The sequence below is a fragment of the Dermacentor silvarum genome, chromosome 3 (genome assembly GCF_013339745.2).
Source record: "Dermacentor silvarum isolate Dsil-2018 chromosome 3, BIME_Dsil_1.4, whole genome shotgun sequence".
Taxonomy (NCBI): Eukaryota; Metazoa; Arthropoda; class Arachnida; order Ixodida; family Ixodidae; genus Dermacentor; species Dermacentor silvarum.
In genome coordinates this window covers 145,890,824-145,908,321 of record NC_051156.1, presented here as the reverse complement: position 1 = coordinate 145,908,321, position 17,498 = coordinate 145,890,824, and the positions used below count along the sequence as shown (strand labels likewise).

Genomic DNA, 17,498 nt, shown 5'->3' with positions numbered 1-17,498 from the left:
CCTCTAGGAACGCAGATTTTGTAGCGCAGTCTAAATTGGGTCGCGTTATTATCATCCAATCAATATCCGAGTGAACAGAAGAGAAGCTGAGAGCGTTGCACACTACGTTAGCGGGTTGGGTATACAAAAGCACACCACCATGGAGGTCTTACAAAGTCTGCTGTTCCAGTAATGACCATTCGAACAGCAGAACAAGGGAACCGTATCATTGTCAGTGCATTGTCACTGCTATGCCATCATGAACGATTGCTCTGCTGGAATGGCTTGCGGGGCTGCGACAGCCAGTAATATACTTTTCTAGCGTGAGTGGTTCAAGAAGCCGTATAAGCGGAAGCACTGACGGTGAGGCTTGGTGGGCGGAAGCTGTTTATTCTGCAGTAACAATCCGTACACTGAATTGATGCCTTGAAAACTGCTTCTCCATTGCTTAGTACGTTGGATTCAGTCAGATGGCCTAGAACAAGAGAATTTCTGAAAGAAGAACAAAACGTGAACGTTAGTGAGAAAGGAGAGTTCAAGAGTGACGTTGCAATTGAAGAGAATTGAAAAGAAAGCACAACTTACACTTCTTCTTGCGGAGGAGGGTGGAGTAGCTGAGAGGAGAGCCAAGGCCGTAGCCGTAGTTCAGGCCGTAGCCGAGGAGACCGTGGCCGTAACCGTAGCTGCCGACACCGTAGCCGAGGGAGCCAACACCGTAGCCGTAGTAGGCTGGGGCAGCGTGAGCAACACCGAAGGTAGCAACGGCTGGGGCAGCGTGGGCAACACCGTAGGTGGCGACGGCTGGGGCAGCGTGGGCCACATGGGCAACACCGTAGGTGGCGACGGCTGGGGCAGCGTGGGCAACGGTGGCAACTGCTGGGGCAGCGTGGACAGTGGTCACGGCTGGGGCAGCGTGGACAGCGGTCACGGCTGGGGCAGCGGCGTAGCTGGCGACAACTGGAGCGGACTGGACAACCTTGGTGACAGCTGGGGCAGCGTAGGTAGCGACACGAGTGACAGCTGGGGCGGCAGCGTAGGTCTGGACGAGAGGAGCGGTCTGGACAACCTTGGTCACTGCGGGGGCAGCATAGGTCTGGACCAATGGAGCAGACTGGACCACCCTGGTGACAGCTGGGGCGGCAGCGTAGGTGACAGCTGGAGCGGTCTGGACAACCTTGGTGACAGCTGGGGCAGCGGCATAGGTGGCGACAGCTGGGGCAGCAGCAACGACGTGAGCAGAGCGGACAACGCTGGTCACGGCTGGGGCGGCAGCGTAGGTGGCAACAGCTGGAGCGGCGTGGACAGCGGTCACGGCTGGGGCAGCGTGAACAGCGGTCACAGCTGGAGCGGCGTGGTAGGTAGAAACGGTGCGGGTAACCGCTGGGGCAGCAACGGCGTAGCTAGCGGCTGGGGCATATCCGTATCCGTAACCAACACCATAGCCAGTCAGGCCGGAGTAGCCGACTCCATGGGAAAGTCCGTAATGGGAAAGACCAAGGCCACCATAACCGAGACCAGCATAGCCGAGGCTTCCGTAGCCAAGGCCGTAACCGAGGTTGCTGGCGAGGGTGTAACCTCCGGCAACGTGACCAGCACAGGCGCTGGTGGCCAGGGCGAGGACGATGCAGGCACGCAGCTGAGATAAAAAAAAACGTTTTTGGCATATAAAAAAAGCGTAGCTAACTACACCACAGCAGTGCGCATAAGTGTTCTTCTTGACGTTGCCTCACTGATTATTGCATTTATAATTGATGCTTCGTTATTGGGCTGCATGGTAGCTCCGTTTGTGGTCTTCATTTAAAGAACTCATTACAAACAATGCAGTCAGAAGATACTGAGTAAAGAGTCTGTACAGTGCAACTAAACTGTTCTAACAGCCTTAGCCACTTTCGCTTATACTTGAAAAAAAAAAAAGCGAGGATATATAGCTTGAGACCATTTGCGCATGAGAGATTTTTGAACAGTTAACAGTTTCCACACGAGAGTGAACAGTTCTTTGTTGACTTACCATGGTGGTGGTCCTAGTCCTATGGAGGAGAAGAAGCTTCTGATTTGGGTCTATGAGGAGCGGCCTTTTATACCCGATTGTTGGCTTCGACAAGAAGTCAGAAGCGGGGCTTTTCGAGTGGTGAGGGAATCTCATTTTCATTCTTTAGTAATATGTACCAAGACAACACCGTGGTCTCGCATTAAGTAAACGCTATGCTATTCTTCACGCGCGTTCTTTTTTTTTTCGTACGGGAAAAAGCTACTCTTTTGTTTTGTGTTTCTTCCATGCTGGTGTTGCATTCGCATGCAAGGTATGATTTAATCAATTCTTTTGGGTAGGTCATTACTCAATTAAATATTCAGTACAATTTCTACTCTGAATACTATGAGCAGCAGTATAGAGGAAAAGCAGGATGCTTTCATGAGCACAGCATAACCGGATGCCTCTTAAACTGAGGCTGAACGAACACGTGCGATGCTCATCTTTTTTATTGTTAGACCTATTTCGACGGGTACGGCGAGAAATTAGTATTGCAGCCATCGCTCAGAGGCAACTCTAGGTCTTGTTGCGAGGACAAGAAATGGGTGGAGGAACGTTAGCTCTTTTTGAAGCTCAGGGAAAGAAAACGGCCGTTGAGATTGTGCGAGAGATTCTCTGTATCTTCTCCTCAATGGGCACGGTTCATTAGTCTTAACTTCCTAATGAGTTGAATTAAGTAGAAATAAAAGAATCATGTGTGGAACTCGTCCTGCAATGCGAGACAGCGAAAACTAAAGGGAAGAAATTTTCAAAGCATATTTATTGCTATATCACTTATAGGACACTCTGAGCGAACTTTCGCTTACGCCGTGGGACTCCGCATACGTATATTTAGTTATATGTATGCTATATGCTTATGCATGCCATATATGCGGTCTTTATTGCTACACCATTCAATCACTAAAATTGCTAAACCTGGTCTGATCTTCACTACTAACTTATTCCTCAATATTTTGAGAATAGCAGTCCACAAACAAATGTCAATAAACATAACATTCACAACTCATGCATTTTGTCGTAAAACTTCGCCGGCTATTAAATATTAAATGCGCGAAATATATTAGTGCTCATACCTGAACGTGATGCAATTATACTGGTGTGGCGTTTTACAGGCTGCTTAGGTGGCTTGCATTCGGGGAATGAAGGCCACGATATAAGAGTAGATTAAGCCCTCTGATTGTTTCATCATTAACAGCCTATATTTTATGTCCACTGCAGGACGAAGGCCTCTCCCTGCGATCTCCAATTATACCCCTGTCTTGCGCTAGCGTATTCCAACTTGATCATCCCATCTCGTTTTCTGCTGACCTCGACTGCGCTTCCCTTCTCTTGGTATCCATTCTGTAACCCTAATGGTCTACCGGTTATCCATCCTAGGCATTACATCGCCCGCCCAGCTCCATTTCTTCCGCTTAATGTCAACTAGAATATCGGCTATCCCCGTTTGTTCTTCTTCTTTCTGGGGTTTTACGTGCCAAAACCAGTTCTGATTATGAGGCACGCCGTAGTGGAGGGCTCCGGATTAATTTTGACCACCTGGGGTTCTTTAGCGTGCACAACAACGCAAGCACACGGGCGTTTTTGCATTTCGCCTCCTTCGAAATGCGGCCGCCGGGGCCGGGATTCGATCCCGCGACCTCGTGCTCAGCAGCGCAACGCCTTAGCTGACTGAGCCACCCCGGCGGGTTCCCCGTTTGTTCTCTGATCCACACCACTCTCTTACGGTCTCTTAAAGTTACTCCTAAGATTTTTCGTTCCATCGCTCTTCGCTGATTGTTTACTTTCTAGTAAATAAACTCCACTGCAAGGATGCAATGGATGCATGCTCACAATAAGTATTTTTGAAGACCTTGATCCCATGAATTTCCTCGTCTCTTCCACTGACGCAGCAATATATATATATATATATATATATATATATATATATATATATATATATGTGTGTGTGTGTGTGTCTGTGTGTGTGTGTGTGTGTGTGTGTGTGTGTGTGTGTGTGTGTGTGTGTGTGTGTGTGTGTGTGTGCGTGCGAGCGTGTGTATGTAAAGGAAGTATTTCTTCGGATCCGGTGTTTCATAAATTCAAAAAAGCGCAGGCGCACCTAGAAAAGCAAAAACATATAATTTCGACGTTTCGGCCTGGGTCCGATCTCCATCCAGAGTGCGATTGCAAGCACATAGGGATCTGTTTATACAGTTTCTCTGTAACGCAGAATTAGAAAAAAATAGGAATAATGCAAACCCTCCCACACACGGTACCTGGCCTATGACCTCAAACACGTACACATTTAGTGACGTCATGCGTACCAACACGTACATTGACTCATGTCAAACTGAAAGGAAATAGGAGAGAGAGAGAGAAATCAACGTGACTACAAACTTGCGCGTGCATACAGTGGCGGAAAAAAAGGAAGATAGATAGGTAATTTGTGAGTAACCCACACGTGAACAGGTAGATTCAGTCATATCCACAAGGAAGGTTCGACACAGCGAATGGAATGTAGGGGAGAGGGGTCACATGGTGACAAAGGGTATGCAAGGGGCGGCAGCTGCCAGGAGAGTGTCTCTTTTGTTTTGTAGCAACAACTGCACTGGCCATATTCTCGCCGTTTCGCTGTGGCCGGTGGCCGCGCCGTGAGCTGAGCCGTTGCCTTGCAACCGCCGCAGCTGGCAGCGCTGCTCGCCGCGCCATCTGGCATGACGTATGAGCAGGAGCCGGTGAAACCGCGTTGCAACACAGAGGAGGAGCCGGCGTTGCATCGTATATATAGAAGGGGCGGCTCGGTGGGATTTATCGGCAGATATGGAAAGTGAGTCGGAGAGACTGAAATAAGCAAGGCTTCGTCGTCGGAACGAAACCGAGAGCAGGCAGCGAGCCGAGGAGACGGAGGAAGAACGATCCGCACGCCTCGAGAGGCATCGTAGGTACGAAGCGGCCAGGCGAGTTGATTCAGATGAGGATAGCACCCGAAACGTATTCAAGTCAATGGACGATAACCCATTATCCTATCGCCTCACTGACCATCGGCCCGTCATCGTGTCAACTGAGAAACGACAAGATGAAGACTGTCAAAATGAATGCGTTACACTTTAAAAATGTCTAGTCTTTATAGTAACCATAACTTAAGGAGAGGTAACAACCAAACCTAAATACTTTATAGTATTTAGATATTTAGATGGGACGTACGAAGCGAAATGATAAAGATGTAACCGAAGAGAGTATCAAGTTAAACAATAAGATTAACCATACCTCTCGCTACCCAAACCCAGTCATAACTGAGTTAAGCCACAACCAAATCTTTTGAGGTTGCTCGAACTTTTGTATGACCGCGCAGACGGTCAGTGCACCCCCACCTGATTATGGGACACCTGTAGTTCGACCTCCACCGACCTCTGAATTCCACAAACTGCGTTCAATTGCATTCTTTGCACAAGTGGCATTCTTTTTATTTGCGGACAAGCTGTTTTTTATACAAAATCTATGTGTCAAAAATACAATAAAGGTTAGATGAAGAATTCTATGGCAAGGTGAAGTAATAAACATCAACATAACAGAAGGGCGAGATGAATTCGTAATTAATGATGCAGAAATATACATATCACTTTAAAAGCGTGCCATGTAATATATGCATATATGATCTCTAGGAAATGCAATAGGCAACAAGAAAAAATGTTCATTGGAGCACCAAGCAAGTGCTATTCTTTGTATTGGCAGGTAAACTTTTTTTTCTATACAAAGTCTACGGAGGGAGGGGGGGGGGGGGGGCGTGTATGAAAAATAAAGTAATAGATAAATGAAAATTATATTACAAGGTAAAGTAATAAACATCAACAGAAGAGTGAGGATAATTTCTAATAAATGAGGTGGGACTATACACATCGCTCCATAGTTATGCCATATTAGACATGTCGTATATAACCGTTATGAAATGCATAAAGCAACTAGGAAAAATATTTATTGGTGCACCAAACATGCTGAAAAATGCCTCTTATTCGTGAGGCGTGCGTGTCAGACTACCCATTCTTTCATTTATTCCCTTTGTAAGTGAGCTGACCTTTTGTATTAGAAATGACTCGCTAGCTTCTCTGTCGCAGTGAGTGGGTTATCGTGATTTCAGAATAGTGGCCTCAAATTTTTGGAAAGGATGGCTTAGTGTGTTCACATGTTTGGAGAGGGGGAGCTGCGGTATAGATTTTATGTGATTTGTGATTATTAAAGCGTAGTCTAAAAGAGTTTCCGCTTGTCCGATGTATTGGGAGCGGCAAATGGTGCATTCGAAAAGATATACAGCGTTGCAAGTGTCTGCAGCCGCCGCCAGAGGCGCCTGCTGTAGTCACGGACTAGGAAACCTACATGCAAGAGCTGTTTTCCGCGCTTGCATGTAGGCTCCCTATCACGGACACCGCGTGCGTTTGGCGCGAACGCGGGAAAACAGGGAAACGCGAACAGCGTCGGCAGCAGCTGTGCGCGTTGCCTCGTTCATGCTGCTACAATATATATATATATATATATATATATATGTATATATATATATCGCTCTCATTTTATCTTTCTCTCTCCCTAGCATAGCGCGCGCCGCATAAGTGCTCTCCTTCCCTCTCCTTAACGTCCCATGTCAAAGCAACATGTGCAAGGGACGGAGAGGAGGCGAAGCACACGCCGCTCCGCGAGGTGGTTGCTAGGCAGTTCTCTCGCTCGGCGAGGATTTTTTTGGATTCAGCAGACACATTACGTCCGGCTTAAACAGCTCCGCTATTAAAATCTTTCCTTTCCTGTAGCGAAAAGAGCGTGGGCGCTCAAGCAGGCGAACAAAAGTCGCGCACCATTTAATTTTATTGCGATAGCAATCATATGGACACTCCAAAGCGGATTTCTGCCGTCGGCGTCGCCGTCGCCGTGAGGTTCCGTATGACGTCAACGGCGATGAAATCGTCGCCGCGCGCGGGACGCTGTATGTGCGAGTGAAAGGGCGCGAGGGACGCGCGCTTTCATAGGGAGCGAACGCACGTCGAAGAGCAAACGCGCGTTCTGCGCCGTGCTCCCTGAAGGGCTGCAAAATTAAGCCTCTCTTTCCTCCTTTCCATATATAGAGAGCAAAGGTGACTTTTTCCGTCGCGCAAAAGGCTGTGGGGGGACGGGGGGGGGGGAGAGGGAGAGGGGAGGCGACGTTTAGCTGCGGCACCAAATGCGTATTTATATAAAAAATGTCACAGTTTCGCCCTACGGGCGAAGCAATGAATGCGATAGCAACACAGCAATGTCATACGAAGTAAGGTGAGCGGCTTTGGTAGCAATATGAATTGTGGTAAACATGAGCTGATTAAGTAAGCAGGTGTGCTGCGGCGTAAGTAGACCGACATGAAGAGAGACTCGATGACCACGAGAAGGCGCGTGTGAAACGGTGGTGTTGATGAGAAGCGCTTCCCGTGGGCAGCGCGTGCGAAGGGACACACCTGTAGCTCTACACTGCCGATCCGGGCAGCATTGCATGTGTAGCGTGCGTTGGAAAATGTGGCCCGACTATTACTAACTAAATGAACAAGCGTGGTGTGAGCGCGCACAAACAAACATGAATAGATCACACTGAATGACTGCAGACAACGACTGTCAAAACGCTGGCAGCAAGCGCGTACGCCGCAGCGGCGAAGGTACGTGCGGTCTATCGCTTCAACGGATAGTGAGCGGCGAATGCACGGCGCATCAAGGTCAGAGCCGTGGGGAGATAAGAGACGGTGCGGGGCGAGCGACGAGCGCGGTTGTTGGCAGAGTAGAAGTGCGCCCCCCCCCCCCCCCCCCCGCTCCCTCCAGCGCTGGCTTCCCGCTTCCTTGCTTGCGCGTGGGAGATTGAGTGCGTTCGCTCTCCGTGATAGCGCGCGTCCCCGCACGCTTCCGCTCGGGCATACGACGCGCGGCGAATATTTTATCTTTAGGGAACCTCACGGCGACGGCGACGGCGACGACTACGGCGACGCCGATGGCAGAAATCCGGTTGAAGTGTCCATATAATTGCTATCGCAATAAAATGCCGCGCGCGTTCAGTGCGAACGCGGGTAAAACGCCGACGGCGTCGACAACAGTTGCGCGCGCGTTGCCGGTGCTGCTGCATTTCCAAGTGGATACAGCTGATAAAACTACTATCCTTACTCCGTATAGCTCTGTACTAGTTTGCTATCGCAATTGATGCTTCCCCTTTCGGGTGATAATTGCGACAATTTTTTTAATGGTGAAGCTCATCAAGCTAGCCGTAGAAAATATGGTGTTTCCCAAAAAGCCAGCCGCGCCGTAGCCATGGCAACCAACGACACCGCAGCTGCTAGAACACCTGGCGCAACCTACCGCCTGTTTACTGCGCATGCGCCGACAGCGAGCCACGGTTATGGAAGCCGGTGCGCGGCGGCGCTGGATGAGATGCAGCCATGGGACGTACAAAGATAGTACATACTCCCGAAAAAGAAGCGGCGATCCGAGAAGCGAGGTTTGCTGCGGTACGTGAGCGGCAACGGCAGCGACGAGCAGATCCATAATACGCTGGCCGATTTGATGGCGTTTTCTTGGCTGGCTGTAGCAAGGTTGAACTTGGCTGTAGGTAGGTTGAACGATGTTGTGTCGAGGTTTAAACTTGGCTGTAGCGAGGCCTGAAGTTGGTTGTAACTAGGTTGAGCTTGGTTGTAGCAAGGTTCGAGCTTGACTGTAACTGGGTTGAACTTGGGTAATGCTAGGGCTTTCTTAGCATATTACGGCACCATCAAATCGGCCAGCTTCGCTGTGTTTTACGCCTTGCGCGCCTGAGTGCAAGCTTTCGCATTTCTTTATATCTCTAGGAATACTGCCGATCTCACAAGAGATCGTTGCAGGGAGCATAGAGTTAATGTAACCTACTCTACAGGAAAAGCTCCCCCTAGCGCCCATGTATAGAAATCGGGAACCGCAAGGGCACCGCCATGTTGCTACTCTGTGCAGGCGCGCAGGCGAAGACGACAAGATGCGATTCAGACAAGGCGCGTAATCAACGCGATTCCGAGCCTCCGCCAGTGCCATCTAGTTAGGGCGCCAGCACACACAGTCTTTTAGACACCGTAAATATTACATCAAAATTTTCTAAATAGCCATCCGATCTTTCTAAAAAGCATATGGAGTTAACTTTAAACGTTGTCCGTGCCTACGTGCTACTTTTAAGTGCTTACTTTTGCATAATATTTTGAATATTTTAGTGTTAGAAAAATGAGTCGTAGCAACATGATGGTGCCTATGTGGTTCCCACTTTTTTCGCCCAGCTTTTGCTCTCGAGTCAGTATACTAACTCTATGGCAGGGAGGCCATACATCTAGATACAAAAGAAGCACAATCACGTAATTTATACAATGGAAAACGCTAAAACACTAGCAGAATAATACATGAAATTATCAGTAGCAATAAGCTTGGTTTGAGCAAAAAATACAAATCCCGAAAAATACAATCACAGGATGCGCGATGATGCGATTAGATTATTGAACCAAAATCTAGATACGTGTTTTTGAAAAAAAATGTACACAGAAACTGCTTGGCATGTCCGTTCATTTCCATCGTAGCTAATGTTACGAAACCGTAGCTAATGTGGCAACCGTTGGCGGGGGCGCAAAGAACAGATACATTCAAAATCAGGCATGAGAAGACCTTTGCAGACGGCGCCAAAAGGCCAGTAATCGTAAGGCTCCTCGGCTTTAGGGAGGTGGCGACGAATCGGCGAGGCATGACCGTTGGAAGTCACGCGAGCTGTGTGTGTGCGTGCGTGCGTGCGTGCGTGCGTGCGTGCGTGCGTGCGTGCGTGCACCAGTGGCGCCTACACTTCCTTCGGACACTCACCGCTTGTCCCCGTATGCCGAGGCGACAAGTTGATGCCGGGGTCTTGCAGGTGCGCGCACGAGAGTGTTGTGCCCATTTATGGTTCGATCTTACGGCTGCGTTCCTGATTGGACCAGACCGTGTCTTGAGCTCCAGACCGCCGTGTGAATCTTCGTATGGCTCCCATTGGTCGAGTTAATGCAGCGGCTCTTTTCGACGCTAGCGCCAAGGCGCCTTTTAGTTACGGCCCTTACAGACGGGTGATACTTTATTGTGATGGCAGCGCACATGGTTGTTAATGTCATCATGGCAACAGGAACAGCAGCCGCGTGGCACCTCCTTTCCAATGCAGCTTTTTTTTTTCTTTTTTATTATTATTCCGACTTGTCCGGCTCGTGATGGCAGTCCCGGCAAGCTGTCGCCTACTGCAGAGAGTGAAGCCGCCGGCGGCCACATTGCTAGATGCAAGATGGCGCTGCTCTAGCACACGCGGCCGCGGTAAACGTGCGCTGCTCGCTGTGTTTATGGTTGTGCGATTATGAATAAAGAAGAAACTTCTTTAGCAAGTATATCATCCCACAGTTGCGCGTCGCTGATGTCGATAAAGAATATGCTTGCGTCGATTTGTTGCGGCAGGCTTTGAGAAAGGCTATAAGCGGGACGCTTTGCCAATCGCGATTTCTCGCTTCTTTAAATTATGAATGGTCTCTCCTTACAAAGCTTGTTTGATATGAATACATAATAAACATTCAACGCTGTTTACCTAATAACTGACTTGAAAGATACGACAGGCGCTGTTGTGCGGCACGGCAAGTGCATCTTCCTCGAACTCACGCGGTGCATCACCGCGCAACCTGCGCAAAACATTGCCGTGCTCAAATGTGTCGCGGTCATTGCTGAAGTGATGTTTGTCCAATAACCTTGATGGATGTTAGCGAAGACGACACCGTTTCGGCTTTCGGGGATAAATGTGTCAGCACAGGGGTTTATCCAAAATTCCGATTTTTTGGGGGGCAAATACGAAATTAGTTATATATATAAATATGTATTTTGTTTGAGCGAAAGGTGGGAGGGGGGGTGTTAAATGGGCTAGTGCTCTTTTTACCAGGTTGTTTTATTTAATTAATGCTGAACACGTTTTTGCAATAAATGGTGACAAAAAAGCTCTTAATTAGCAAAAGTACACTCATTAAGCTTTTAAGCAAGCAGATTAAACAACATGTTGCAAGAGAGTTCGTCCTTATTGGTGCTTGGCGAGGTCATGTTCTTACTCTGAGCGCCGGCAGTTGCATATGCAAAACACATGAACGTGTCTTACGCTTACAGTTACCCAAAGCTTTCTCTGCTCCCTGCAGGTCGCAGTGTAGCACTGTCGTCTGCACGCTGAACATCAAAATTGGGCCTCAAAATTAGGACCACGTAGCGTCCACCTCCGGAAAGAGTAATTATTTCTTAAAGCGATCACCAGTGTGCATGGGATCAGCGTAATTCTTTCTGGAATGGTCTAATTTTGGTCTGGAATAATAATTATGTTACTTTGAGGGGTGGGGGTGTTGGGGGGTGTGTAGAACTCCTTGCGTCAGCACTCGCCCTGTCACTTTATTTTAAGACGGCAGTACGAAGTAACGATGAATAAAGCCTTGCGGGCATCCGTTTTCTTGAGTTGTTTCCTGTTTTTATAGTAATAATTGCTAAATTTAATATGGCCGCTATCCACCGGTAGCGTACGCTGTTACGCGCCGTGCTCGCTCGGCTGGGATTGCGGCATGTCTCATGGCATTGGCTGCCGCGTAGTTTTGTTCTAATTACCGGGAGACAAAATATCTACTACTGAGGCTTTTAAAAACAAGCCACAAGTGAGTGAACAGAACGTGCGACTTTATTGGCAGAAGACAAGCAGTGCATCTTCTCGTTGAAGAGCAGAAATAAAAATCTGCATGTCGAGACACTCTGGAATCATTAACGCGAGCTCGTAAACGGCTCACCTGCTTGTAACAAGCGACAACCAGCAGCGCAAGCAGATTGGACAAAGTGTCGCACTTGCTTACACTGGCAGTCGCCACTGAAGATGAGCAAATTCAATTGGGTGACGCAGGCATCTGCTGCCGCAGCCAACACAGCGACATGGATTACCCGGCAATTTAGCGTTACCTCCGTTCCAATGTGCACGTTTCTTTTTTGTTCTCTCGGGGGCCGCTAATGTGTCGCTTACACTTGGTGACCCTCTATACTTCAATATGAACATGGTTGATTTCGTGGGCATCACCTTCGACAGCCACTTTTGCGAGCGTTTCCACAAAAGTGGCTATCAACTTCCCACACGTCGGACCATGTAAGCACGTATTCTAGTCTACGTTCACGCCAAAGCGCGGCCGATGAAGGCCACGTGCACAATTTGCCCACGACTGCAGCAGGAAAGGACGGAACGGGGAGAACCAGTCACGGTGCTTGAAAATTGGGAGTCCATGTCACTGTGCGGAATGCAGGAATGATTGCTTACCTTGAGACTGCTTCCCAATGCAACTGACCAGTCCGTCACATCAGAGAAACGTAACACGATGACCTAACCAAGTGAGATAACAGCGAAATGAGACTTTACAATAAATCAGTGCATAGGGTTCAGACAATACATTATACTTTGGCTAAGATCCATATGGCAACAGTGAGCGTTCATGTGCACGGGTCGCTTAGGGCACATTCAGCTGCCCGACTACGGGCATAGTGCTTGCTCGTCGCACGTGGTGGTCTGGTAACGAGCGAAAACACGCAGCGCAAACAGATTATGCGACGTGTCCCACCTGTTGGCACTGACAGTCACCGTTGAATATAAGCAACTTGCATTGCGAAGCAATCGGCTGACGCAGGCATCTGCTGCCGCAGCCAACACAGCGACATAGACTAGCCAGAATTTTAGCGTTAACTCTTTTCCAGCCAGCATGTTTCCTTTCTTTCGGGGGCCGATAATGTGTGGCTCACACTTGGTGCCCCAATTTGTATGAATATGGACAAGAAGGTTTCGTGGGCATCACTTTCGGCAGCCACATTTGCGGGCCATTCCACCCCAGTGGCGATCAATTATATACACGTTGGACCGTGTAAGCACGTATGCTGGTCTATATTGACGCGAAATTGCGACCGAAGAAGAACAAGAGCACAATTTGCCCACGGCTACAGCATGAAAGGACGGAAGGGGGAGCACCAATCTCGGTGCGTGTAAATTGGGGGTGCATGTCGCTGTGTGGACTGCAAGAGCAGGTACTTACCTCGAGAGACTGCTTCCCAATGCAATTGACCAGGCCCCCACATCCTAGAAACGTAACACGACGACCACGACCAAGTGGGACAGCAGCGAAACCAGGCTCTGCAATCAATCACTTCAGTGTAGCTTGTGCAATAACTCAGGCTATCCCGCAAGAAGAGCAATGCTTAATTAGGAATTAAATATCGGTATGAGAAAGGTTGTATTCAAGAAAAGTTATTCTGCTCTTCAAGCACTGAAGGCCAAGAACATTACCAAAACTCAAATGCTGCATAGCACATGGTGCAATGGTTAATACAAGACACATGCCGATGCCGCGTCGGCCATTTCAGGAGAGGAATGGCGTATGACAATGTACACTAGGAAATACTGCTATAGTTATGGTATGCTACTATACAGTGAATGGTATTAAGTATGCGCAAAAAGTCGGTTGACTTTTATGTTTGGATGAGGAAGAAGAAAAATCTCTAAGAAGAATGGGGAATGAAAAAACTTGCATTTGTAGAAAAAAAATGTATGCTTTTCACAAATGAAATTTAGCAGGACCAGGAAGCTCATTAAGGAATGGTAAACTGATGGTACTCTTTTGACCAGCGTCGTCCGTGCTTGTTCAAAGGTTGCAGCTGTATCTGAACCCGAAGAATTTCTGGAGAGTCTTGAGGTACCTGGATGACTCGGCCAATATGCGTGCTGGGCGAATGATGGCTGAGGCTCTTTTCAGTCTTGACACAGTCCTCCGTAGAATTGCTATCTCAGCCAGATACTTCTGCATCCGCTGCTTTGTGGCGTAAAAGCCTTGCAAATTCGGCTCCAGCCCTTTCCTGTTGGTGCAGATAGGGGCTCCTGTGATGAAGACTTAGATGTGCTTGGTGCAGACTCTGTTGGGGCAGAACAGTAACACATGAGATGCAACACATATTAGCCAAACTCATGTAGTGTTTTCTTTTATGTTTTAACCAATTATGCTGAACCATAAATATGAACAAACCTTCATATTATCTGCTACAAACAAATGACCTGTATCTCAAGACTAGCAAGCCAATACAGCATATATCAAACATATTTATTTCTGAACCTGTTGTTGTTTACCTTGTAGTAGCAGCCTAAGTCCACACAATAGCCTTGTTGTAGCAGGCAGTGGCTTCTCTTTAGTGTGTGGAATGCGTTGCTTCACACTGGTGCCGTCCTCTTTACTGCATGTCTGGAATAGAAATTTTGACTGCGTCAGAAATTTAAAAAGCACGATCTTGCAATATGAAATGCAAAAGGGTGTGACATATATATTTTAATGATTTCTGGCTGCAGAACATATGCAAATGTACACCATCCTAATAAATAAGCATTGCTGCTGTCCATAATATTTATGTCTGCCTAACTAAATGCGTGTCAACAGCTTAAGTATTATTAGGAACACAAATGAGAGTATCTGTGCGCTTATTTATACACTTGAAGAGATCACTGCTGGTTCCACAAGCAAATGCATGAAAGATATGAAGCTAGTAGAACTGGTGCACTTTTTTTCAGCGAACGTGATGCACGGCTTCATTACTGGAAAAATAAATGCTCTAAGGTAAATCAAACTGAACTACAGGAATATTTGGATCCAAGTACGAAATATGGGTAAATTATCACGCCTGCAGCTGTTTACTACACTAAATTTAGTACTTTCACTACAATTTACCAAAGGCTTATTCGGTTTTGTGGATGAAAGAAGTTACCGGCGGACCCGAAAAAAAGGTATATAGATTGGTAAGGGCGCTCAGTCGCCTACGGCCACGGCTACAACGAGATGAAAATGTGACGCGCATTCCGATACCGCTCTCTTTCTTTCGGATTGTGTGTTTATAACGACGGCCTCGCAACTAAAGATTTATTTCGGAAACAGCAACGGAGGGTCCTGACTGCCCATATGTAATAGAGGATCTACTTTGTTAACTTGTCTCCGCAAGTGAGTTAAGGAGACGAATATTACATAACGATCCAGGCAGCGATGTTAAACGACTCACCGGTATTGCCATCCACAGTCTTTGCGGAATCAGGCTCCGGTTTCGATGGAGATGGGTTCTGCATGGCTCTTGCATTTCCGCTCGCGAACACGTCACTTCACCCCAAGTTAAATACTGCTAGGTATCAAAGCGCAATAAAGGGGTTTTAGCACAAGATAAGCAACCAGCTTAAGTGAATGAACCATCGAATCCGCGTCTGCCATGTACACGAACCGGTAATGATTTCAAATCCAGGCCATATAGGTCACGTGGGAGGTAGATGAGGCTGAACGTTATTTCGCGTTTATAATGGCAAGAAAACAACACAGTTACTACTCAAGAGTACAATGCATAATTAGGAACAATAATTTTGTACTCTTGGTCATAACATAAAAACGTTTTGATAAATGTGGGAGAACGTTTGCAGGTTAAAATTAGGCTTATTACGCCGCCTCTCGAGGGAGCTATTGCACTCACGTAAGCACATTTTCGAGTGGATGTACTACGCTTGTTTTATCAGCAGCGTCGCGCGGTCGATTTGTTCGCCCTCTGTGGCCGTTTGGTGAACTCGAGAGTGTGCGGGGCCCGCCCTTCTGCTGTTGCGCGCGAGGCGCGGGGGGGTGGGGGGTTTACCGAGGATAAGGGGAGGGGACGTTTTACTCCGGCGGCGGCCGCGCGGGCGCCGTATATTGAAAGTGATCTGCGACGTGGACAAAGTGCAACTAGGGCCGGTAGCAAGGTATGCGCTGTGCTTTCGACGTTTAGTTGAAGCGAAAGACGGCACTAAGGTCTATTCGCTCTCTGCTGCTGCCGCGCCTCCTAACTCCAGCGTTTTGCCAGCGAGTTTCCGTGCTCATCGAGCGAGATGTTTTCTTGTGTACCTGTGCAGGCGCTGCACCATGCTTGGAACTTTAGTTACTAAGCGAATGTTTACACGTTCATACGACCGGTAAAACTGTTATCTTTGGTTCGTGTAGTTGCGTACCAATTTGCTATCGCAATCGATGCTTCGCCTTTCGGGCGAAACTGCGACATTTATTTTTGTCATCCGCGCGCCTGCTTGCCTCTCATTCGCTGGTCTGAGGCGGGTGGCGTGGGATCTCTTCACGGCAACCGTGACGCTTGCTCGAAGCGAGGACGCGACGCCCAAGCGATAGCTGCGTGAGAAACGGTTTATTTATCTCGTTCTTGTGGTTTTTACTAGAGTTACCCAACAGCCAAAGAGAGAGTCATCGAAGGCAGTAAGGCGGGGTACCCTTTCAGGCCTCATCAATGCGTGCGATGGCTGACAGAAATAGACGGAGCGAAGTGTGCTGTGGTTACACGAGCATCGGAAGAAATTTTTGAATCCGCCGACTTCGTGGAAGCTGCATGACTTTCGGCACCAGTTGCGCACTAGTTCTCCTCCCGTATTGTCTTCGTGGCACAAAAAAAAAAACTTCCGATTCTATCGTGAACGACAACGTTACCGGCAGTAAATTTTCATACATGCGCTGTATGCATGAGAGTGAATTTTGAGCGTAGACTAACCATTTGCTTTTAGGAAGCGCAGTGCATGTAAACATTAAGCCTCCAGCAATGAGGATTTTGGGCGCAGTTTAATTTAGGTTGCGCTATTATCATCCAAGCATTCTGCAAGTAAATATAATAAAAATGGAAGTCGAAATCAAGAGAAGCTCAGAGCGTTGCGCACTACGTTGGCGGGCTGGTTATACAAAAACGCAGCACCATGGGGATCTTAAGAAGTCGCTGTTCCAATAATAAATATTCGAACAGCAGAAGAAGGGGACCGTATGCTTGGAAATTGTCAGTGCGTTGTCATTGCTATGCCATCGTGAACGCTTGCTCAGCTGAGATGGCTTGCAGGCCTGTGATATCCATGATATTCTTTTCTTGCGTGAGTGCATCAAGAAGCCGTATCAGCGGAAGTGCAGACCGTGAGGCTTAGTTGGCGCAAGCAGTTTATTCCGCAATAACAATTCGTACACTGAATTGATGCCTTGAAAACTGCTTCTCCATTGCTCTGTACATTGGATTCAGTCAGATGGTCTAGAACAAGAGAATTTCTGCAAAAAGAACAAAAAGTGAACGTTAGTGAGAAAAGAGAGTTCAAGAGTGGCGTGGCAATTAAAGAGAATTGAAAAGAAAGCACAACTTACACTTCTTCTTGCGGAGGAGGGTGGAGTAGCTGAGAGGAGAGCCAAGACCGTAGCCGTAGTTCAGGCCGTAGCCGAGGAGACCGTGGCCGTAACCGTAGCTGCCGGCACCGTAGCCGAGGGAGCCAACACCGTAGCCGTAGTAGGCTGGGGCAGCGTGAGCAACACCGTATGTAGCAACGGCTGGGGCAGCGTGGGCAACACCGTAGGTGGCGACGGCTGGGGCAGCGTGGGCCACATGGGCAACGCCATAGGTGGCAACAGCTGGAGCA

At 48.0% G+C, this 17,498-nt stretch overlaps 1 protein-coding gene and 1 long non-coding RNA gene across 3 annotated transcripts in view; one reads left to right on the top strand and one right to left on the bottom strand.

Moving 5' to 3' along the window:
- Positions 1–2,137, bottom strand: part of LOC119445879 (nuclear pore complex protein Nup58-like) — an 83,798-nt gene extending 81,661 nt beyond the window's left edge. For both annotated transcript variants that reach the window (XM_049663699.1, XM_049663698.1), the window contains exon 1: positions 1,988–2,137. In XM_049663699.1, coding sequence (XP_049519656.1) covers positions 1,988–2,128 — 141 coding nt within the window. In that variant the 5' untranslated portion in view covers positions 2,129–2,137. The remainder of the gene's footprint in view (positions 1–1,987) is intronic.
- LOC125944011 (uncharacterized) lies at positions 607–17,480 on the top strand. The gene is made up of 3 exons (XR_007466060.1): positions 607–734; positions 771–815; positions 17,436–17,480. It is a non-coding gene; the product is annotated as an uncharacterized LOC125944011 (long non-coding RNA).
- Positions 17,481–17,498: the final 18 nt, after the last annotated feature.